We start from the raw sequence: 24,480 nt of genomic DNA on the forward strand, positions 1-24,480 counted from the left end.
AAGACATATTAGTATAGTAGGAAGAGTGCATGATAGTATAAGACAATACTTTTTTTCTTTTTTAGATATTGATTGAAGAAGTGTGTTTTTAGTCGACGGCGAAAGATTGATTGTTCACAGCACCCATGTTTTTCTACTGATTCAGCTGGTAGGAAATGCATAACTATCATCCAAAACACATTATCAACCAAAACACGTTGTCAACTGTATCACCCAAAACACCTTATCAACACCATATCACCCCAAATTAAGTAATAATAATATAGTCTACGTGTTTATGGAGGCCTGCTGACATGTTCAGTTGTAGATGTGGATTTTCAAAAGTCAACGTATGGTTAATATGACAAAATGTGAGGGTGGATGAGTTTACTTTGAGTGGGCAGTCATGCTTTGTAGGCTGTTATTGTAAACAGTATGATGGAAGCCACGAACCAATGGCAGCGGGGGAGGTAGTTTCTGTTGTCACAGGTTGATATGGTATAAAAGCTGCAATGATTCAGCGTTTTTCAGTTCTTTCTTGCAAGACATTACTCCGGTACCTTGTTGCATGTAATCAATAAAGTACCATGTTTATTTTAGAAACCTTTCGTCAGTCTATTTCATTCCCACTACAACACCATATCACCCACAACACATTATCACCCACAACACCTCAACACCCACACCATATTATCACTCAAAACACTGTATCACCCAAAACACATTATCACTCAAAACACATTATCACTCAAAATACATTATCACTCAAAATACATTATCACCCACAACACTTTATCAGCCAAAACATCTTATCACCCAAAACACATTGTCATCACCTTATGATCACCTGTCACCACCTTATCATCACCTTATCAACACCTCATTAGCCAAAACACCTTATCACAACCCTATCACCCAAAACACATTATCAACACCTTATCATAACATTATCAACACCTTATTAACACTGTATCACCCAAAACACATTATCACCCACAATACCATATCACCCAAACACCTTATCAACACCTTATCCAACAGGTTCAGTTGTAGACATGGATTTTAAAAAGTCAACGTATATATGACTAAATGTGAGGTTGGATGACATAAAGTTTACTTTGAGTGGGCAGTCATGCTTTGCTGTTATTGTAAACAGTATGATGGAAGCCACGAGCCAATGGCAGAGGGGGAGGTCGTTTCTGTTGTCACAGGTTGATATGGTATAAAAGCTGTAATGATTCAGCATTTGTCAGGTACTCCGGTACCTTGTTGCATAATAATCAATAAAGTACCATTTTTATTTTGGAAACCTTTCGTCAGTCTATTTAATTTCCACCGTATCACACAACACATTATCACTCAAAGCACCTTATCACCTACTACAACAAATTATCACTCACAAGTAGGGATGTCCAATATTATCGGCCTACCGATATTATCGGCCGATATTGGCATTAAAATGTGATATCAGAAATGATCAGAATCGGTTTTCAAAAACAAATATATATATTTTTTTCATTTATTTAACCTTTATTTACCCAGGCAAGCAAGTAAGAACTAATTCTGATTTTATTTATTGTCAAAAGTATGCATAATGTTGTGTTAATCAGATTTAGTCAGATTTTTTAAATATGCGGATGACACAACAGTAGTGGGACTAATTAAGAACGGGGATGAATCGGCCTATAGAGCTGAAGTCGATAGCTTTGCTGTATGGTGCAAGGAGAACGACCTGCTTTTAAACATCTCTAAGACAAAGGAAATTATAGTTGACTTCCGGCGCGGGGAGGCAGTCCACCCTCCTCTGTACATAAACGGCCAGCAGGTGGAGAGGGTAGACAGTTTTAAATTCCTCGGCATAACCATATGTGATAATTTAAAATGGGAAGTTAACACCAGCCTCATAATTAGCAAAGCCCACCAGAGGCTCCACTCCCTGCGCCAGCTTAAAAAGTTTGGTGTGTCCAGGGAGGCGATGCTCAGCTTTTACAGAGCCACTGTGGAGAGTGTCCTTACCTTCTCAATGACTGTGTCGTACGGAAACACCACCGTCCATGATAGGGGACATTTAGAAAGAACTGTATGCACAGCGTCAAAAATCATCGGCTGTGAGCTCCCCTCTGTGGCCTCCATTTATGCCACACAAATCAGGCGGAAAGGGGAAAAGGTGGTCAGGGACCCTTCTCACCCTGCTTACGATCTCTTTAACCCCATTCCCTCTGGCAGAAGACTCCAAAGTCTCAGGTGCAGGACATCCCGTTTTAAAAACAGTACATATCCCGAGGCTGTCCGTCACCTGAACTCAAGTACAAATGTACAGGCACTTTGCACCACAAGGGCTAGCACCAGCCGACATGCACTTTAAGGCAATATGCACTTTAAACTGGAACACTGAGCAATTTATTTTAGGTACTGTAGTATTTTTTATTTTTTATTGTTTGTGTAAAACTTTTATTGTGGGGATTGTATTGCATATATTCTTGTGTTTTTATATTGTATGTTTTTAATAATGTCTGTACTGTATGTGGCACCAAGACAAATCCCAATCAACCGTGTTGAAATGGCAATAAAGTTTCTATCTATCTATCTATCTATCTATCTATCTATCTATCTATCTATCTATCTATCTATCTATCTATCTATCTATCTATCTATCTATCTATCTATCTATCTATCTTAATTACCTGAAATTATTCCTTTTTTTGGGGGGGGGGGAAACCCTGCATATATCGGTATCGGTTGATATCGGTATCGGAAATTAAGAGTTGGACAATATCGGTATAGGTAAAAAAGCCAATATCGAACATCCCTACTCACAACACATTATCAGCCAAAACACAGTATCATCACATTATCATCACCTTGTCACATACAGTTAACCCTTTCACTACCACACTACAGACAGTTAACCTTCTGTAGTGTGGTAGTGAAAGGTTAACCTTCTGTAGTGTAGTAGTAAAAGTGTTGTTAACTGTTTGTTGTGTGGTAGTGAAAGGATTAACCATCTGTAGTGTGGTAGTGAAAGGTATACCTTCTGTAGTGTGGTAGTGAAAGTGTTAACTGTTTGTAGTATGGGTGGGGGGGGAAATCGATACGTAGTAGTATCGCGATACTTTGCGTGGCGATACTGTATCGATACAGGGACACCAAGTATCGATATTTAATTAGTCATTAAAAAAAAATTGTATAAGGAAGTTGCATTGTTAATTTCAATACCTGTAATAGTACAGTAGTCCACACACACACATGTGCATTCAGTTAAGTTGGAATATGACTGTAATACAAACAGTTCAGTTTGTCAGGTACATGCAACACAGATTACAGTGTTTGTCTGCTTGAGAAAATACCATGTTCTGCAATAAAAATGATTGAAGTGAGATGAACAGACTGAACTTTATTTTATTAGATAAAACATGTTGACAGTTTTACTTTGCAGTAAAAAAAAATTATAATAATATATCGCAATATTCGCAATATATCAAGTATCGCGGCTCAAGTATCGCAATAGTATCGTATCGCAAGGTCTCTGGCGATTCCCACCCCTAGTTTGTAGTGTGGTAGTGAAAGGTTAACCTTCTGTAGTGTGGTAGTGAAAGGATTAACCATCTGTAGTGTGGTAGTGAAAGGTTTACCTTCTGTAGTGTGGTAGTGAAAGTGTTAACTGTTTGTAGTGTGGTAGTGAAAGGTTAGCCTTCTGCAGTGTGGTAGTGAAAGGATTAACCATCTGGGTGTGGTAGTGAAAGGTTAACCTTCTGTAGTGTGGTAGTGAAAGCATTAACCGTTTGTAGTGTGGTTGTGAAAGGTGTGGTAGTGAAAGGGTTAACCTTCTGTAGTGTGGCAGTGAAAGGGTTAACCATCTGTAGTGTGGTTGTGAAAGTGTTAACCCACTGTAGTGTGGTAGTGAAAGGGTTAACCGTCTGTAGTGTGATAGTGAAAGCATTAACCCTATGTAGTGTGGTAGTGAAAGGGTTAACCGTCCCTTAACCGTGCATTTGACTTCCATTCAGATTGAGAATGCATGTGCACATCTGTACCATGTGTGTGTGTGTGTGTGTGTGTGTGTGTGTGTGTGTGTGTGTGTGTGTGTGTGTGTGTGTGTGTGTGTGTGTGTGTGTGTGTGTGTGTGTGTGTGTGTGTGTGTGTGTGTGTGTGTGTGTGTGTGTGTGTGTGTGTGTGTGTGTGTGTGTGTGTGTGTGTGTGTGTGTGTGTGTGTGTGTGTGTGTGTGTGTGTGTGTGTGTGTGTGTGTGTGTGTGTGTGTGTGTGTCCTCACCAGGAACCAGTAGACATTCATGAGTAACAGGGCGAGAAGCAGGGCGTTGAAGAAGAAATAGAATGGGATGTTGGGGACGGACTGCAGACTGGACACACAGGTGGCGTACAGACCCTTCAGAGGGAACCAGTACAGCCGGAACCAGAACCTAAAACCCAGAAACGGGCAGAGACGCAACAGAGGGTTAAACATAATTTAAAACTATCACCATACTGGTAATGATGACTCTGGGACAGAGATGGAGATAGGCATTGAGACAGAGTTTGAAATAGAAACATTGGATAGAGTACGTGGCTCACAGGAAGACATGAGTTGTACTGTAAATTACAAACAAATATTTCAACTTTAAAGGGGACCTATTGTGAAAATGGCCTTTTCATGTGTTTTACATTGTTTTTACAGAATGAGGGGTTGCCCCGGCACTGAGAAAAAAATGGTAAATATGTATGGTAAAAAGAACCCTCCCCCTTGAAATTAGCCATTTATAATTGCAGCCACAATCGCCATAGTTAGTAAGACCTTGCAAGTATGTGCGATTGTGCGTGTGAAGATATCTTCTTGCTTGTAAATCTTCTCTTGTCTACCTTGTTGAAACTTGAAACATGAAAGTTTAACGGTACGATTGCTATCCTATTACTGGATCTTGAGTCATATTTGATCTACAACGTCTAGTCTGAAAGTTTGATCTGAATTTTGTTAGACAGTAGGCTACAGGTTCGTCAATCCCTGCTAGACGGTGTACGAGCAACTCGAAAAAGTGACCACCTCCGGTTTCGCCTCTCAATGACGGGACAAAAATCACCACTGACGCTGAAAATTATTGACCGTTTGTGTAGCCAATGAAAGTATGAAAAAAATGACATCTTACTTGAGTTGGCTTTCTGAGACAGAGAAGCGGTAAAAGTGGTAAAAGCGTACTGTATGCCAGAGAATGAACGTGCACCTCTCTCCGGGGGGCAAATTGTGCTAATCTATTGTTTGTTTGTGTATGTGTAGGGAAGGGGTGGGGTGGTGTATGTGACAAGAGATTACTGGGGGAGAGGGGACTGAGGTAGTGTTGAATCCTCTCACACATTTTTGGGAAAACGGCTAAACATACCATTACATAATTTTTTTTATATTGTTATCTACTTTGGACATGTTCTAGGTAAGACTTCAGGCTATGACCCCATTGTTTTCAGCTAATAACTATAGAGTAGATAGATCATCACAGGCTCAGCTCTCCACCTATTTCCCTCCTATCTATCAGACAGACAGCAGTTCACTACCATGGACAGTCAAACCTCAACTTCTTTCCCCGTTACATCTGGTGTCCCCCAAGGCTCAGTCCTTGGTCCCATACTCTTCTCCCTCTATATGTTACCCCTCTGCCACATCTTCAGAACACATGGGGCTAAATCCACAAAGAATAGATTGCACGGAGCAAGTTGCACCCTTACTTACAATGCATTATGAATTGAAAATGGGGGACCCTGATGTAAACAAGACAAAAGTCTTTCTCTTGTCTGCATCCCCTTAACACTTGTGTGTATTGAGCCGTACTGCATTGTACCCATTCTGCAATCTGTTAATAAAACTTTCATTCAATCAATCAATCTGCACGGTGATTGATTGAATGAAAATGTTATTAACAGATTACATCAGGGTCCCCCATTTTCAATTCATAATGCATTGTAAGTAAGGGTGCAACTAGCTCTGTGCAATACATTTTTTGTGGATTTAGCCCATGGTCTTCAATATCACTGCTACGCCGATGACACAGTTATACATCCACTCCCCTCCCGACACCACTGCTGCTACTACTGCCCTCTCCTCCTGCCTCTCTGAAATAAAAATCTGGATGAATCACAACCTTCTCCAACTCAACATTACTAAAACTGAAATCCTTGTAATGGGCACACCTCACCTTCTCCGTAAAAACCATGACTGCTCCATATCCATCAACAACCACTCTATCCTCCCCTCCCCCACAGTGAAAAACTTGGGTGTTCTATTTGACCCCAAACTATCATTCGAACCACACATCAATAACATCACCAAGACATGCTACTTTCACCTCAGGAACATTTCCCGCATTAGACCACTACTGTCCCCCTCCGACACTGAAAAGCTGGTTCATGCCCTCATTTTCTCCCGTCTAGATTACTGTAATGCATTACTCATTGGCTCAACATCTAAATCCCTCCATAAACTTCAACTAGTTCAGAACACCTCAGCCCGCATCATCACCCGCTGCCCCAAATTCTCCCACATCACACCTGTCCTCTCCTCACTTCACTGGCTCCCTGTTAAGTATAGGATTGACTTTAAGATCTGTCTCCTCACTTACAAAGCCCTCCACTCCCTAGCACATGCTTACATCTACAACCTCCTTCAACACTACACTCCCTCCCGCTCACTCCGCTCATCCAACTTAGCCCTTCTGAGCACACCACACTACCACCTTAAGTCCACAGAAAACAAATCATTCTCCTCCGCTGCTCCCCGACTCTGGAATCAACTCCCATTACACATCAAAGAAGCCCCATCCGTAGAAACATTTAAGTCCCACCTCAAAACCCACCTGTTCAACCTTGCATACCCTCACTCCTGACCCCCCAACCCCTGCATCACTTGCATTTTCACATCTGTACACACCTATATATTAGTATAATAATTTATTTTAATTTTCTCCCTGTCTTGTCTCTAAGCTGTCTCCTCTTTGTAATATCCCCACCATGTTGTCATTGTGAAAGTCCATGTACTGTGTTTGTCCATGTACTGTGTTTGTCCATATACTATAATGCAATGTCTGTAAAGTGTTTTGAGATACCTTATGTAAGGCGCTATATAAAATAAATGTATTATTATTATTATTATTATTATTATTATTATTATTATTATTATTATTATCTGCAGGCATCTGTTGAAAATAACTTTTATTTCAATATGTTCAGACCTCTGTAACTCTATGACAATAGCACTCAAAGTGATTCTTCCTGTTGTGGAAGAAGAGTCAGAGTGTTTCCTTTCAGAAGAGGCTAGACTTGTGCATCTGCTACAAATGGTTCGAGAATAGTGTCCAATTTACTTTCAGTATGCAATCGACAGGCGAGTAGCAAGGGACTAAAATATGTCCCCTTTAAACTGGGAAGCAAATGGGGAGATTTGCTGAGCACAGCACGCAATGCCCTTCACGTTCACAAAAGAGAGATTCACGCTCACACAATTACAGATGTCTTTAGAAGATACAGTGCCAAGACAGTCATTTCTAGTAAGACTCCAAGACAGAAATACAAGATGTCAGTGCCCTCACGTCTAACTGGTGTCGTGTGTGTGTGTGTGTGTGTGTGTGTGTGTGTGTGTGTGTGTGTGTGTGTGTGTGTGTGTGTGTGTGTGTGTGTGTGTGTGTGTGTGTGTGTGTGTGTCCGTGTGTGTGTGTGCGTGCGTGCGTGCATGCGTGTATGTGTGTATGTGTGTATGTGTGTGCGTGCGTGCGGGCGTGCGTGCAGGCATGTGTGTGCGTGTATGTGTGTGCGTGCATGCGTGTATGTGTGTATGTGTGTGCGTGTATGTGTGTGCGTGCGTGCAGGCATGTGTGTGCGTGTATGTGTGTGCGTGTGCATGGGTTCCTCACCAGGTGATACTGAAGCTGACGGAGCCCATGTTTGACAGGATGTCGTTGAGGAGGTGGTAGCCTCCACCTCTGGACTTCAGATAGACGTTGAGTTTGGTGAACTCCAGCTGGATGTCATTGATGTCATGGAGGAACAACACCAGCACCCCTATGTTGTGATACCTGAAGGGAGACAAGAGGAGGAGAGACAACACACTTAGTAAATACACTTCACCAAAAAAAAACAATGCTGATTTATTTTGCACATAATCTTACACACATCCAAAGACTCCAAACAGTTTCGCACACATTAATTTAGCTTGAATCCACCTATGATGTCATAGGGAACTGCTTATCATTTCATGGAGCTGTAATTAACACAACACAAGGACTCAATGTCCCCAATCACATCGCGATAATCCATAATCAAATTAATTTACTCTCAATAACGGTCAAACTAAATTAATGTGTTTTTTTTGGATGTGTGTGAGATTATCTGCTAAATAAATCTGCATTGTTTTTTGGTGAAGTGCCCTTTAAGCGCCCAGGGAAGAAACGCAAGCCCATTGTCAAGAGTCTAAAATGCCTATTTTATACTGGATCTACAAACTATACAATGTGTGTGTAATATGTGAATATATAGTCAACAAAAGACTTGATAAGACCTACAAAGTAATCATATATTATCTTATAGTATGACATAACATAGTCACAACTGTCTCTGAAAGAGGGCTTGCAGCACACAAAAATATATATATTTCTTTTATCTACTTTTTCTCCCATTTTCTATTTTTCTCCCCATCCCAATTTCGTATTGTCCAATTCTACCCTCCCCTGTCTCGAACGCTGTTAGGCCATGCCTCCCACAGGCCAGCTGCAATGTGGACGAAGCCTTGCATCACGTGTCCCCTCCGGTACACGAGGAGGCAGCCGTCGCATCTTTTCACCTGCACAGCGCGATCTCTCAGTGGCGAGGAGTAACGCGTGGGAGGGTCACGCCGCCCCTGTTGCTTCCTGATTCTGCTGCGCAGGCGCACCAACCGACCTGTAGGAGTCGCACCAGCTTCCCACCCCTAACACTGCCAATTGCGTTAGTATGAACGACCAGCCAAGCTGGTAGCAATGCTGAGAGCTGGGCTCGAACCCAGCATCTCCTGCGTTAGTGGCGAGCGCCTTGCCCACTGCGCCACTTAGCCACACTAAAATAATCTTGATTTATATTTTTTTTTTTTTTTTTTTTTTATACTTATCACACGAGAGGGAGTGCTGTTCAGCACGGCTGTGATTCCGTCGTAGCCTGTGGCCTTAAGGTACTGAAGATAATCACAGCCGTGCTGATATATTCAGTATAACAGCATTGAGTGTGATATTGCTTTTATACAACAGTTCTACAATCACCATTTATTAGTTAACAGTAATAAGCGACACCAGATTATAATTTGTTTGTTTATTTAATCATTTAGTTCGCTCCAGCTCCACCAACAAATAGTTACACTGTGATCTTGAACCAGGACCATTACAATCTGATATTGATAATGACTGTTAATGTAACCTAATTGACTGTTATTAATAGAACACCTGTGTGGCGAAGTGATACATATAGTTATATAGCGTACTTGCATCGTGTCCCGCTCTTAAGCCATACCGAGATATACCTCATCTCATGTACCTATTGTACTCCATCAACGAAAAAACCAAATACACCCCTCACCTGCCAGGCCCCGCCCCTAGTGGCGTGCTACTTAGTACTGGGCATGGCCACCACTCACTCTTCCTCTAATTTCGTTTCCATCATAGCGGATAGTCATAGTGAGTAAATTATCAACACAGTACTGTGTAATGTCAACACTTCAGCAGAGTTATTAGACCTCAGTGTTAACTTTTAATAACGCAATGCAGTGTTAATGAGCATTGGAATTCAACTCAATCAGAGTTAATTTGTTATCACATAAGAGTAAATTATCAACACTTCTGAGAATAATATTTACACTCTCAAGTGTTATTAAACCTATAGTGTTAAGTTTAAATAACACTATACAGTGTAAGCGAGTGTTACATTTGTACTCTATTTAGAGTTATTTTAACTCAAAATGTTTAACACAGGAGCAGTCAATTTAACACTATTCGTAGTTGGGGACATAGACTCTGGAATAGTGTTAAATTCGACTCTTTAAGTGTTAATTTGACACTGCAAATTTTACTGTGTAGAACTATCACATGCCTCCTCCGATACATGTGGAATCAGCCAGCCGCTTCTTTTCACCTGAGAGCGAGGACTCTCACTGGGGGAATGTAACGCGTGCAGAGGTTCACACTATTTCCCCCCGATCCCTTCCCTGCTGAACAGGCGCCCCGACCGACCAGTAGGAGTCGCAGTTTACAACGACCAGGACACATACCCAGCCGGCTTCCCACCCGCTAACACTGCCAATTGTGTTAGTAGGGACGACTGACCAAGCCGGAGGTACCGCTGACAGCGGGATTCGATCCCAGAGTCTCATTCTCCACTGCGCTACCCAGCCGCCCTATGGAATACCTCTTGTCCAATCTAATTACTTGCTTCTTAGTGCTTCTCAACATGGTTTCATGTGCAGACTGAAACCAGGAAGTCACAGCAGTCTGTATTATATTCACCTAACCTCTCACCCTAACTTACTGTAGTTAAACAAGACACACAGCTACCTGAAGGCGTAGGAGAAGCTGATGAGAGCCAGCGTGATGACGTGATGCACCACCATAACGGCAGAGTCCTTCCTCCATGCGTCCATGTAGACTGTCGCGTAGATGGAGTGACCGTAGAAGCTGCCCTGAATCAGGTAGGCGATGGCGATGTCTGTAGGCACCGTCATCCCACTCTTCCAGTCTGGAGAGAGAGAGAGAGAGAGAGAGAGAGAGAGAGAGAGAGAGAGAGAGAGAGAGAGAGAGAGAGAGAGAGAGAGAGAGAGAGAGAGAGAGAGAGAGAGAGAGAGAGAGAGAGAGGGGGGGGAGAAGTTAGGCTGAGCTACATATGCGCTGATGCCTCTTTTTTCTTTCGATTCAGTCACACGTAGAGAGTAGGGCTGAGTGTTCAAATGGTTCAGAGTCACACGTAGAGAGTAGGGCTGAGTGTTAAAATGGTTCAGAGTCACACGTAGAGAGTGGCTGAGTGTTCAAATGGTTCAGAGTCACACGTAGAGAGTAGGGCTGAGTGTTCAAATGGTTCAGAGTCACACGTAGAGAGTAGGGCTGAGTGTTCAAATGGTTCAGAGTCACACGTAGAGAGTAGGGCTGAGTGTTCAAATGGTTCAGAGTCACACGTAGAGAGTAGGGCCGAGTGTTCAAATGGTTCACAATTTGTTGGGTATATTTACATTTGGAGCTGAATTCAGGATTTGGATGATTGTTTTTTTGTGCATGTATTTATTAGGGCTGTCTTAAATACTTTGAAGCTTCGAAGCTTCGTTCGATGGGCATGGGATTCGAATGGGAATAATTTTTTTTTTTTGCAAAATCAACTCTGCCTCTCTTTGTTAACTACAACAAGCAATGCTGTTTGTTATTTAACACTTTAATCGCCGGAAACGCTGTAACTCGTCATTCCCCGCCATGCTCATTCTGCCGAAGACGCCGTAACACGTCTTTGATATCAATATTTCAAAATCTGTGATCGAAATCATATTTCTCCCCCAGGGACCTGAGATATACTGCTGAGCTCCACTCAACTCTCTAACGGTTCAAGAGCGCCATCTGGTGGCCGATCGGCAGATCGCCCAACAGGAAGTCATGTGGATGAAGTGGTGCTCACCCATATTTCGTCCGGGCACTCGCTATCATTAGCAGGACTCCATCTTGACACAATGGATGTTGATCGGTTGCAAATAACTCGACAAACAACATGATTTGGACGTATATACTATTATACAACCTGGAAATGGATCGGGTATTTCTACATCCCATAATATGTATATCTCTGCTCCACGCTCATCGCCCAACGGCGCGAGGAAGATACGGTAAGATCCAGCGTTATTTTCCAACGTGTTCTTTACTAACTGCTCTGATGATCATATCACCCACACTAGATGAATGATATAACGTTGCCCACGGAATTATAAACGACCCCCCGCCCATCCGGTCAACATCAGATCATACGTAGTAACTCCTAGAAGCACATCCAGTTGAAATTTTTTATCTCGCACAGATTCCTACCAAACTGTATTTGATCATCAATATAATGCATTTAGGGCTATAAATCAAGTTCTGGAGAAAGCTGCAGAAAACGATAAAAACATACTTATACTTTAGACCGTATTTTAGTATGAATATGTGAATGAAAAAGTATAACGTTGCTACACCATGAACAATAGATATAGGACATTGAATGGGCCATAATAATGTCAATTTAGCAATACAATTTAAAAAGTTATAGCCCTGCAAAGAAGGGGAACTTCTCCATAGACAAATAGAGATGGCGAGGGATGGTAAATTATGAATTTAACCATGGCGATCAAAGTGTTAAGATGAGGTCGGACTCGGCACTGACAGATTTGTGTTCATTGTTGCTTTTATAAAGCCTCAAATGACGGCTTACAATATTTCATGAAAGCAGTGTTTCGTTGGTCTATAAGATTTAAAAAGGTTTCAACTTTACAGCACTGACAATGTTGAACACAGTGCTGTACAAGTCCCACAACATAAATTAATTTTTTTTAAATACATCATTTTTTAATGAATTATTATAAAAAAAAATGTATCTCGAAGCTTCGAATTAAAATCGAATCTCGGCCCCGAAGCTTTGAATGCCAAAAAAAGATTCGAAGGTCAGCCCTAGTATTTATGGCCATTCAGTGTGCTGTAGTTCCGTCTAGTGCAGTAAACACCAGGATGTTGACTTACTCAATGTTGGCTCTGCTCACATGGTTTATACTCTTATTAAACCAGCAGTTTGTTGTCAAAGGAGAGGACTTTGGTTGCAGAGTAAAATTGATTGTCTTGTTTTCTGCTAAGTCCAGTGTTAATTTAGTCAACGAAAATTATGACTAAATATGGTCGTCAACAAAGCTTTTTCCCCTGACGAAAACGAGACGAGATGTCACGTTAATGGAGATCATGTGACACTAACGTGACGAAATTATTCATGCAATGTCGTTGACTAAAAACGACGACACAAAATGTAGTTCGCAAAATAAAATCTTGCTAAACGTTTATTCAACATCAACTTCAACGTCAACACTGTTTACTTGCTACTTGCTAGCTAACAGGAACTCGTTTGCAGACAGGAAAGTAACAAACATAATTGTCCGTGTGGAACCCTTATCCCCAACACATCGTTCCATGGGTGAATTATTGTAATGTTCTGGGGTTTTGTGTGTCGCTCTAGTTGTATGGTCTTAGGGGCACCACTGTTATGCTGGGGGTGTTATTTCCCCCCGAGATATATGTGAAGCTAGCGTATTAGCATACAGGTGTTGTGTATGAGAAGGGAAGTATCAACATGTAAAACCCCATATTGAGCTGGAAATAAAGCACCATACAGAAAAGGAAACTCTCCTCTTTCTTCCCTACATTACTGCATGACGGATCGCTACATTATGTTGATACACCACAATAGAACTAAATAGATTACATAAGTCTAACCAGCTAGCACTAACGTTCGCTTTTTTTGTTTAGAAAAAGCTCACGCCAACTAATGAGGCTGTAACCGAGTGGCGGGACTAAACAAAAAAGACTAAATCGAAACTAAACAAAAAAGACTAAAACGGACCTGTAGTTGACTAAAACTTGACTAAACTTAAAAATAGATAAGGTGACTAAATATGATCAAAACTAATAAGAGCATTTGAGACATGACTAAGACTAAAACTAAAACTTAAAATAGCTGACGAAATTAACACCAATTAAGTCCAATAATGGCTTCCCCACATCCCTAATACAAGTGGTGTTATGAAACGAGTTATGAAAGGGGGTGTGGCTAATGTATAGAGGGCAGGGCTAACCTACATAAATGAAAAACTACAATGATGCATCCCACAAGTCTCTAGGAGGGGTTATGAAAGGGGGCATGGCTGTGTGTGTGTGTGTGTGTGTGTGTGTGTGTGTGTGTGTGTGTGTGTGTGTGTGTGTGTGTGTGTGTGTGTGTGTGTGTGTGTATCATGCATGTAGGGGTGTGTATTGTATGTGTGTGTAGAAGTAGTTGTCTGTGCCACTTTTAAAACCAAAGCCTTGCACGGAATGTTGCCATCTGTCTCCCAACATGGCCGCCTGTAACATTGTTTTGTACATGGCAATGGAAGAGACAATGGTTGCTATGTGTTTACAGTATGAGAAATATATCAACAAAAACATAATAATTTGGTGTCTTGTTACTGGATCTTGTAAACAAGTCACAGTGGTACAGTAATATCATACTTTTTCAGTGTTTTACCTACGCTATCACTGCACAGAAATTAAGCATTTTCTTTTTAAAGTGGTTACCAATGGTTACAGGCAGCCATACTGGAAGAATTAGAATTACACAAACATTCCGTGCAAGGCCTCTATTGGGTGTATTATCATTGAATGTGTCGGTCCCTTTAAGATATATACTTTTTTTATGTGCATGCCAACCCAGGGGGCCTGAGTTGCCTTGGTTACCAACAGTGATTAGCTGCAGACACACCATAGAAATCACATAGAATTGTTTTCAAGTCTTTTTTTTTGGAGTCAGAAGAAAAACAGGTGAATGATATGAAATAAAATCCTAGTTTGTGTGAAAATTGTACAGTAGGACATTTTGAACATTCCACACTTCTATGGGACAAAGCTGCCCAGAGAAGGTGCACCTGACTGATGGCCCCAATTTATTTTTTTTTATCGACCTTTTCTCCCCATTTTTCTATTTTTCTCCTGTCCCCAATTTCGTATTGTCCAATTCTACCCTCCCCTGTGGGAGGGACACGCCACCCTCGTCGCTTCCTGATTCTACTGCGCAGGCGCACCAACCGACCTGTAGGAGTCGCTGTCCACAACGTCCGATCCCCACCCACCAGCTTCCCACCCCCTAATACTGCCAATTGTATTAGTATGAACGACCAGCCAAGCCGGAAGCAACACCGAGAGCTGGGCTCGAACCCAGCATCTCCTGCATTGGTGGCGAGCGCCTTGCCCACTGCACCACCTAGCCGCCCTTAGGAACAGACTTTCTTCAGCTCTGCTCCGGTAGGTGTTTTGTCAATTCATGTGAAAAATTAAAACTTAAATTTTGGCAGTTTTTTTCCCACAAGCCTTGCAGTTGCTACATACAGTATATAGTATGCTACTGATAAAGTTATTATGTTACTGCTAGTTACTACTTTAGTACTTTCATACACAAGTTGCATTATCCTGTCATTGACAGTGAATAGACGCTAACCTAACCATGCATTTTACATAAAATTTGTTTGCTTCTCTGTGCATTATGAATCTTAGTTTTATCTGAGAGAATATTGTTGCACTCATTGTATAGGAGAATGAGGCCAATTGTTATTTTCATGGCGTGCTGAGAACAAGCTCCTGCCCTTTCATTACACACTCAATGCTGCTGATGGATTCTATCTCAACCTGAAGAGTGGAATGACACGGTGCGTCTCCGTGTCTCTCTCACACACACACACACACACACACACACACACACACACACACACACACACACACACACACACACACACACACACACGTGCGGCAACATGAACTGCTGAACGAAAATGGAGGAAAACCAAGCTCACAGTCCACTGCTATATATATATAAAGAAGCCATGACTGCCTATAACAAAGAAACACGAGTGGCAAGAATGGACTATTTTTCTAAGAATATCACACAGAATATTATTCTCAGCCATCGACCAGCTACTCAACACTGCCCCCACCCCTCCACAGTTATCTGCATCAAAATGTGAAGAACTCACACTATTCTTCAATATTAACAAAATAACGTCAATTAGAGCCAGCATTAGTCCTGATACAAATAAAGTAACCAATTCGCCTGCATTACATCAACTGAGCTTTATAAAACTGTCATGGAATGTACTTCTCCACTTCCTGTATTGTGTAACGTTTGGGGTTCACTCTGCTCAGTGAGCGAGCCTCTAGCGTTACCTGGTGGGTAATTGCCATGTCTACCTGTCTTAATTACACTCATTGGTACCTAGTGTGGCTCGTTAATGTGCCTTCATATTCTCCCCTGTGTCACACAAACCCTGTCAGTCGATCACCAAACTGTCCGTGAGTAATAACTACATGTGTAAGTAAGCCTTATCGCTCCTTGCCACGGAGGATGCGTTTCAAGTTCAAGTTTCTTTATTAGTTGTCATACAGAAGTACAGAATACTTTTATAGAAAATGCTTCTTTCTGTTACGCTCCAGAGACTATGCTAGACAAAAGGATAAGTATAAAATAAAATAAGTATAGCAAGTATAAAATTGAAGTCACGTACGTAGACACAAGTGTTCAGTATGTACATATGTACAATGTTCAATGCAGAGTAGAAGTAACTGAGTTACCATACAATATACTATACAATATACTAATTACAATATACTATATAGTGCAAAGCAGAAATGGGATGAGGTACAATTTAGGTACAATTTACAGTAAGGTGTACTGAGTTATGGGTTGTAGTGCAAATTATTTGCCAATAAATATAAAGTGTGTTTAGGTGTTCTAAAGTGTGTAGAGTGGGTGCTGCAGTGAGTTGTTTGTTTAAAGTGAGTGTGTGCGTGTGGATGTGTGTGCTGTGAGTGCTTTTGATGGTTGTTGCATAGTGTTATTGTTCATTGAGCAACCTGATGGCCTGGGGATAGAAGCTTCTTCTGAGTCTTTCTGTGCTTGCCATGAGACTCCGGTATCGCTTGCCTGACCGCAGCAGTTCAAAGAGGCAGTTGTTTGGGTGGCTGGAGTCTTTGATAATTCTCTTAGCCTTACCCATGCACCGCATGTTGTAAATGTTCTGGAGAGTGGGAAGCCCCCCTCCAATTGTGCGTTCGGCTGAACGGGCCACTCTCTGTAGTCTGCTGCGGTCTTGTGCGGTGCTATTCCCAAACCAGGAGGTGATATTGCCAGTCAGGATGCTCTCTATTGTGCATGAGTAGAAGTTCTTAAGGATCTTCTGACTGACTTGGAACTTCCTTAGGTGCCTGAGGAAGTAGAGGTGTTGCCGTGCCTTCTTCACAACACTGTCAATGTGTGTGGTCCATGTCAAGTCCTTGGATATGTGGACTCCTAGGTACTTGAAACTGTTCACTCTCTCAACTGGTGCCCCGTCGATGCTGAGGGGGCTGTAGTCCCTGACCCCCGACCTCCTGAAGTCCACAATCATCTCTTTTGTTTTGCTGACATTCAGGGAGAGGCAGTTCTCCTGACACCACTGCGACAGATTCTCTACCTCTTCCAGGTAGGCCCTCTCGTCGTTGGCAGAGATCAGGCCCACCACTACTGTGTCATCAGCCAATTTGATGATTGTGTTGTTGCTCCGCTGTGCCACAGTCATGTGTGTACAGGGAGTAGAGGAGGGGACTCAGAACACAGCCCTGGGGGGCCCCTATGTTGAGCGTGATGGATGAGGAGGTGCAGTTGCCTGCTCTTACCACCTGGGGTCTACCCATCAGGAAGTCCAAGACCCACTGGCAGAGGTCATAGTTCAAGCCCAGGTCCCTGAGCTTGGCTATGAGTTTGGAGGGGACTATGGTATTGAATGCTGAGCTGTAGTCGATGAACAGCATTCTCACATAGTTCCCCTGCCTCTTGTCCAGGTGTGATGCTGCTGTGTGCAGCACATGGGCTATGGCGTCCTCCGTGGACCTGTTGGGGCGGTATGCAAATTGCAGGGGGTCCAGGTTGATGGGGAGGGAGGAACAGATGTAGCCCTTCACTAGCTTCTCAAAGCACTTCATGGCTATGGAGGTGAGAGCTACAGGGCGGTAGTCGTTGAGGCAAGCGGGCGTAGATTTTTTGGGTACAGGGATGATGGTGGACTTCTTCAGACAGGTGGGGATGACAGCCTGTTCTAAGGACAGATTAAATATGTCAGTGAATACCGGGGCCAGTTGGTCGGCACAGACTTTTAGGACGCGGCCGGGGATGCCGTCCGGTCCTGCTGCCTTCCTGATATTCACTTTCTTAAAGGTCCTCCTCACCTCATGTTCTGTTATTCTGAACACTGAATCTCCATCAGCAGCGCCCCCCCCCCCCCCCCCCCCCATTGCAGTGGTTTGTAGGCTGGTGTTGTTATTCACAGCCTCAAACCTTGCATAGATGGTATTGAGATCATTTGCTAAGGAGATGTCACTGTTCAGTTTGAGGGAGGTGCCTTTGTAATCTGTCATCGTTCTGAGGCCCTGCCACATACCTCTAGAGTCAGCCTGTTCAACTTTATCCCTATAACGCCGTTTTGCCTCTATTACTGCTCTCCTGACGTTGTATCTCGCCGTCTTGTGTTCATTCATGTTGCCTGTCACAAGCCCGGCGTTGTAGGCTGAGGTGCGCACTTTCAGAGCCTCACGGATGGATTTATCTACCCAGGGCTTTTGATTTGGGTAAATTCTAATTGTGGTAGAGGGGATTGTTTCTTCTACCAGAGTACAGACAAAGTCAAGCACCGTTTCAGTGTATTCGTTAATATTGGCTGTGTTATCACGGAACACACTCCATCCAGTCTGTGCATTCCAGTGCAGCATGGAGTGTCTCCTCTGACGTCACAGTCCAACGCTTAACCTCTCGCGATACTACCGGCGCACGCTTAAGACTCTGTCTATACTTTGGCAAAAGAAAGATGGCGGCGTGGTCCGACTTGCCAAATGGACTAAGAGCCTGTGCCTTGTACCCGTTCTTAAATTGCGAGTATACATGGTCTAATATGTTCTCGCCTCTGGTGGGACAGGTCACATGCTGATAGAAATTTGGCAACACCTTTTTAAGACTTGCGCTGTTGAAATCGCCCAGAACCAAAATGGCAGCGTCAACGTTAACTATCTGTAGTTTGTTTACCTCGTCGTGTAGCTTCGAGAGTGCGACCCCAGTGTTTTCTTGTGGTGGAATGTACACTCCGATCATGATGATGGACGTTAACTCCCTCGGGAGAAAGAAGGGTCGGCATTTGATGGTGATAAACTCCAGGTCTGGGGAGCAGTGGTTAGACAATTCCTTTGCGTTGCCTGGATCGCACCACTCCTTGTTTACCATGAAAGCTATGCCGCCTCCTCTCGTCTTTAGTGATTCTTCTGCCGTTCGGTCCTTGCGGAGAACGAAGAAGTGATCTGCCGGTTCTATTGCATGGTTTGGGACATCCGGAGTCAACCAAGTCTCGGTGAACCAAAGGACGTTGCAGTCCCGAATGTCCCTCTGGAATTGAATCCGTGCTCTGATGTCGTCCAGTTTGTTTCCTATTGATTGCACATTGGCCAACAATATGCTGTGTCGCCTGGATCTCAATCCGTTTCGGACCCCAGCTCTCCTTCCTCGCCGTCTCCCCTTTTTCTTGCGTCGGCCGCAACAAAGGATCTCCGCTGGCCACTGTTGTTGTTCAGCAATCCGATCCAGAGAGCAATCCAGTCGGTACATTTTCCTTAATCCAATGTCAATGAGTGACTGACGGTCATACACATTTAATGCACCAACAGTTGGTGCAAATAAAACTCTTAAAACTCTTAAAACTATAAAAAATAAGTATAAGTATGTTCGCTATGTGTCTTAGTTGTCGTGTCACTTTGATTGCCGAATTAATTCGTTATTGAAAGTTTATATTACCGTGTGTATATGCAGCACCATCGTTTGACGTGTTTACCATTTAATGTGTTTTGGAGACCTTGCTTTCTCCCCTTTTTGTTTATCCGCCATCGTATGCGTGTTCATTTCTCTACTCAAATAAAAGAGTAGTCCGTTGTTTGAAAACCAACACCTGCCTCTCGTCTTATCTGTTCTGTACTGCATCTGGGTCCAACACACCGGGATCATCCCTATGTTCCCCGGGTCCTATGTTCCCCGGGTCCTATGTTCCCCGCTTGATTGATTAATTGATTGAACATTTTATAAATTTTTATTATTTTATTAATTATTAATGTCTGCCTTGTTTCTAACTGGTTAAGCTTAGGCCCTCTTTCGAAGTTGGTTAAGGTTAGAGTTTGTAATCAGGGCTGGTGGTCTAAAATGTTCAATCAATCAATCAAGCGGGAAACATAGGACCCGGGGAACATAGACATGCTCCCAACACACCTACCAAACCATAACAATTGCCCCTATACCCACAGCATCTTTTAAGCAGATATTCAAGAGTATTTCAAGTCATATCCTAAATATTACAAATACATCGCTTCTGACAGGCAGTTTCCGAGATGCATTCAAAAACGCCGCCGTAGGGCGGTCAGGTGGCATAGCGGAGATTGCGCTCGTCACCAATGCAGGAGATGCTGGGTTCGAGCCCAGCTCTCGGCGTTGCCACCAGCTTGGCTGGCCGTTCACACTAATACAATTGGCAGTATTAGGGGGTGGGGAAGCTGGCGGGTGGGAAGCTGGCGTTGTGGACAGCGACGCCTACAGGTCAGGTCTCGGCGCTTGCTAAGCGGGGCAGGACTTGGTGGAGATAGCGTGCCCTCCCACACGTTACACTTCACCAATGAGAGTCCTCGCTGCCAAGTGAAAAGACTTCACTGGCTGTCGGTGCACGTCTCGGAGGAAGCGTGCGATCGACTCGGGACGCCCTTGTACCGACTCGTAGGAGAACATGCATACAGCAGCCAGGTAGGGGAGGGGGGGGAATTGGCACAACGACTAATTGGGACGGGGAGAAAATCAGAGAAATCAGAAAAAAAAATAAAAAATCTAAATAAACGCCGCCGTAAGACCCTTACTAAATAAACCCAAACTAGACAGTAATGTACTGACCAACTATAGGCCAATATCCAACCGCCCATTCATCAGCAAGATACTTGAAAAAATTGTCTCAATACAAATAAACTCCTTTCTCAAAGAAGACAATATCATGGAGGAATTTCAATCAGGCTTCAGAACGCACCACAGCACTGAAACTGCTCTTACTAAAATAATTAGTGACCTCAGAATAAACTTGGATGCAAATAAAGTCTCAATTCTCGTCCTATTAGATCTGAGCGCAGCGTTCGACACGATCGACCATGATATCCTAATAAATCATCTAGAAAAGTTATTTGGACTTTCTGACTATGTATTGAACTGGTTCAAAACATATATCAAAGGGAGAAAATATTACGTCAGACTTGGAGATCATGGGGCGCCCTCATGGCGCACCGCATAGTGCCTCGCACACCCACGCGGCCGTCCCGGGCTCGACACCCGCCCCCGGGGGATAATTTGTTGCATGTCTTCCCCCACTTCTTCTCCCGTTCTCGCTCTCCTGTCGGTCATGTCTGACCATGAAAAGGTGGGAAAACGCTCAAATAAATCTTTAAAAAGACTTCATTCTTCTGATGAAGACACCTACTTCGGAGTTCCACAGGGGAGCTGCCTTGGTCCATTATTATTCTCACTATACATGCTGAGACATCATTAGAAAACACAATGTATGTTTCCATAGTTACACAGATTGTACATAGTTATGCAGTGACACACAATTGTACATCTCCGCTGAACCAATTGAGCGCAAGAAAGGATGAAACGGGAGACGGTAGTCTTTCCTTTTACTTTCCCAACATAATTCATATACATCCAAAAGAGTGCAGAGACGTTTAACGTTACTCATAGTCTAGTGACAGCAGCCAGCTGAGAGCTGACATATGTAAGTTACACAATACACACCCCGTTCCCAGAATCCCACGTCTTAAAGGGGAACTATCTTATAAATGGCCTTTTCCAGTGTTTAGCATAATTTTCTAGCTATGTGGGCTTATATTAATAGGATCTATGTCTCTAATTCTCATTATGGCGCATTCTTCCAATTCTCATCTCACAATATTGTCCCTCACTCAAGTGAGTCATCTGAAATGTTGTGTACCTTTGACGTCAAAAGTTTCTCATCTGCATAATAACGCCCGCCCCCTCTATGTTTGTTGCCAGCTGCCAGCTGCAGTGCAGCATACCTGGATGACGTGGTCATCTTCAGTGCGACTTGGGAGGAGCATGTCCAAGATGTGTCACTGGTGCTGGGAAGAATCCGAAAGGCGGGGTTGACACTCAACCTTGCCAAGTGTGAGTGGGCACAGCAGGAGACACGGTACCTGGGCTACCAGCTAGGACGGGGTGAGGTGCGTCCGCAAGTGGATAAGGTGGAAGCTATCCAAAACTCCCCTCGACCTCGGACCAAGAAGGAAGTACGGTCCTTCCTGGGATTGGCTGGCTGGTACCAACGTTTTGTGCCCCAGTTTGCAACCATTGCAACCCCACTTACAGCACTGACCAATAAGGACCAGAAGAATCCAGTAAACTGGTCAGAGGAGTGTGAAACGGCTTTCAAAGCATTGAAATCCCACCTATGTTCTTCCCCTGTCCTCAAGAGCCCGGACTTCACCAGAAGATTTCTGGTACAGGTGGGTGCATCCGAAGTTGGCCTTGGAGCGGTTTTGGCCCAAGGAGACCCTGGGGAAGAACATCCAACCCTATACCTGAGCCGTAAGCTGAAGCCACCGGAGACCAGGTATTCCACAGTGGAAAAGGAGGGCTTGGCCATTAAGTTGGCGCTGGAGAGTCTGCAGTACTACCTGCTTGGACGGGAATTTGACCTGGAAACGGACCACCGAGCTCTTACCTGGATCAACTCCATGAGGGACCACAACAGCCGCCTTACCCGATGGTACCTCTCACTCCAGCCATTTAAGTTTAACATCCGACACCGATCGGGCAAAACCAATGTGGTGGCAGATTACCTATCCAGGTTGCCGCACATCGCCAACCTCGAGGAGGAGAGGGATGATGTGACGGTGCGGCTCCGTCACTGACTGCGGGCAGTGCGCATACTGTACATACACACACACTCATTGTCTGTCTTTCCATATACCATAACCGTATAATGTAATGTGGTGCGTTTCATGTGGACAGCGCACATGGAAACACACACACGCCATATGCCGCGGAGCAACACACACACACACACGCACACCAAACGTTCCCTCCTGTCAGCTATCTTAGGATGTCCGAATGCGCACAATCATTTCATTCTGTTTCCGTTGTTATAGCAGAATGACGTTCATACAGCAAGACATTCATTCATCACATCACATTTATTACTCACAGTCATGATGCATTCGCTTCGCTCTGCACTCCTAGGTTGACGTGTTTGGCCAAGCAGAAGCACACATATCCGCCAGGTTAAATGGGAGGGGTTGGCGCAAGGTAATCGTCACGTGAGCGATATTATTGTATTGTACTGTTTACTTGGTTATCTGTAATTTAAAACAGTTGGAAGTTATGTGATATAGTGGAGGATATATATTTTGTGTGTAGGAATTGGTTTAATGTGTTAATAAGAATAATAATATGTACATCCTGTTTAAAGCCTAGTGGGAGTGGATATTGGATACAAGGGAGCTGCTTTGGCCCAGGGAGGTCAGTCTTGAATGGACTGAGTTACAGTGAAGGTAACCAGAATCCCTAGTAAAACGTGTTGGTATTGCTTGTAGTGGAAGTAGTAGTGTATATTGTGTATTTAGACTTTGTGTAGTGTTAAGTATTAAGTATATTGTGTTTTGTTTATTTGTTTTCTCTTTTTCCACTTTTGTTAGATATAGTAAGTATAGGGTATTTTGTTTTACGTTACTTTCACTTTTCACATTTTTTTGTAAAACTATATCACCTCTGCACTTTTGGGAGGCGGGAAATAAAAACCCACCAACGAGATCTTTCCGACTACGCCTGTTTATGAGAGAATCAAAGGAGTTCGAGAGAGGACCCCGTCACACAGGGATTGATATCAGCCAATTAAGGGGGAGGGATGATTAGGTGGCCTTGATGTCAGAGACCTGATTGGGAATTTGGCCAGGAACGTCGGGGAACCCCCTACTCTTTGCGATAGGCATCATGGGTTCTTTAACACTTTCAGCGCCAGCCGTTTTAGCCATCATTGTACTCATTGTGCCACCGCTGTAAAGGATAGGGATTTTCACTGTGCATCGCAGTGTTTGCAGGGCTATATCTATATTCTATATTCTAGCTATGGAGACAATACTATGGCTCATTTGACATTAACTATCCCTCGTTCAACATGTGAAAAATAATGAATTTCTTTATGGATACGTTTGTGTGTTATACCGTGGTGAATATTGTATAGCTTCAGAGTGATCCTGGCTAATTCCTAATAAACATAAACTGTGTTATGGAGCGATATGTGAATTTAGCTAAAAGCGTTCACGTTGCTCACCTGGACACGCTACTATTTCCAAATCAAAGGTATATAATAGGTATTATGTTTCATCATGAATGCATGAAAGGGGCATTTTTTTTTTGATGCTTTGATCGCCAGTAACAGCATTCGTTTTGAATACTACATAGCTGGATCAATATGAAATCATTGTACGATCAAGGTGGAATTGACATCAGATAGTCCTTACCTTTGATCGGGGTTATTCAAAAAAGAATATTCCGATTGTCTGATCGCGATTTCCAGTATTGATGTCGATCGGGTCCCTGACATGAAGTGGCACAAGATATGCCTCAAGTGTGCTGAGCGCGTGATCGGATGAAGC

At 43.2% G+C, this 24,480-nt stretch overlaps 1 protein-coding gene across 1 annotated transcript in view; it reads right to left on the reverse strand.

The window, feature by feature from the left end:
• cers1 (ceramide synthase 1) overlaps positions 1 to 24,480 on the reverse strand; it is a 79,801-nt gene that overhangs the window by 3,263 nt on the left and 52,058 nt on the right. The window contains exons 3-5 of the mRNA XM_084309123.1: positions 10,528 to 10,708; positions 7,867 to 8,028; positions 4,251 to 4,398 (exon numbers count right to left, since the gene is read on the reverse strand). Coding sequence (XP_084165249.1) covers positions 4,251 to 4,398; positions 7,867 to 8,028; positions 10,528 to 10,708 — 491 coding nt within the window. The remainder of the gene's footprint in view (positions 1 to 4,250; positions 4,399 to 7,866; positions 8,029 to 10,527; positions 10,709 to 24,480) is intronic.

This window comes from Notolepis coatsorum, assembly GCF_963971535.1.
Source record: "Notolepis coatsorum genome assembly, chromosome: 2".
Lineage (NCBI taxonomy): Eukaryota > Metazoa > Chordata > Actinopteri > Aulopiformes > Paralepididae > Notolepis > Notolepis coatsorum.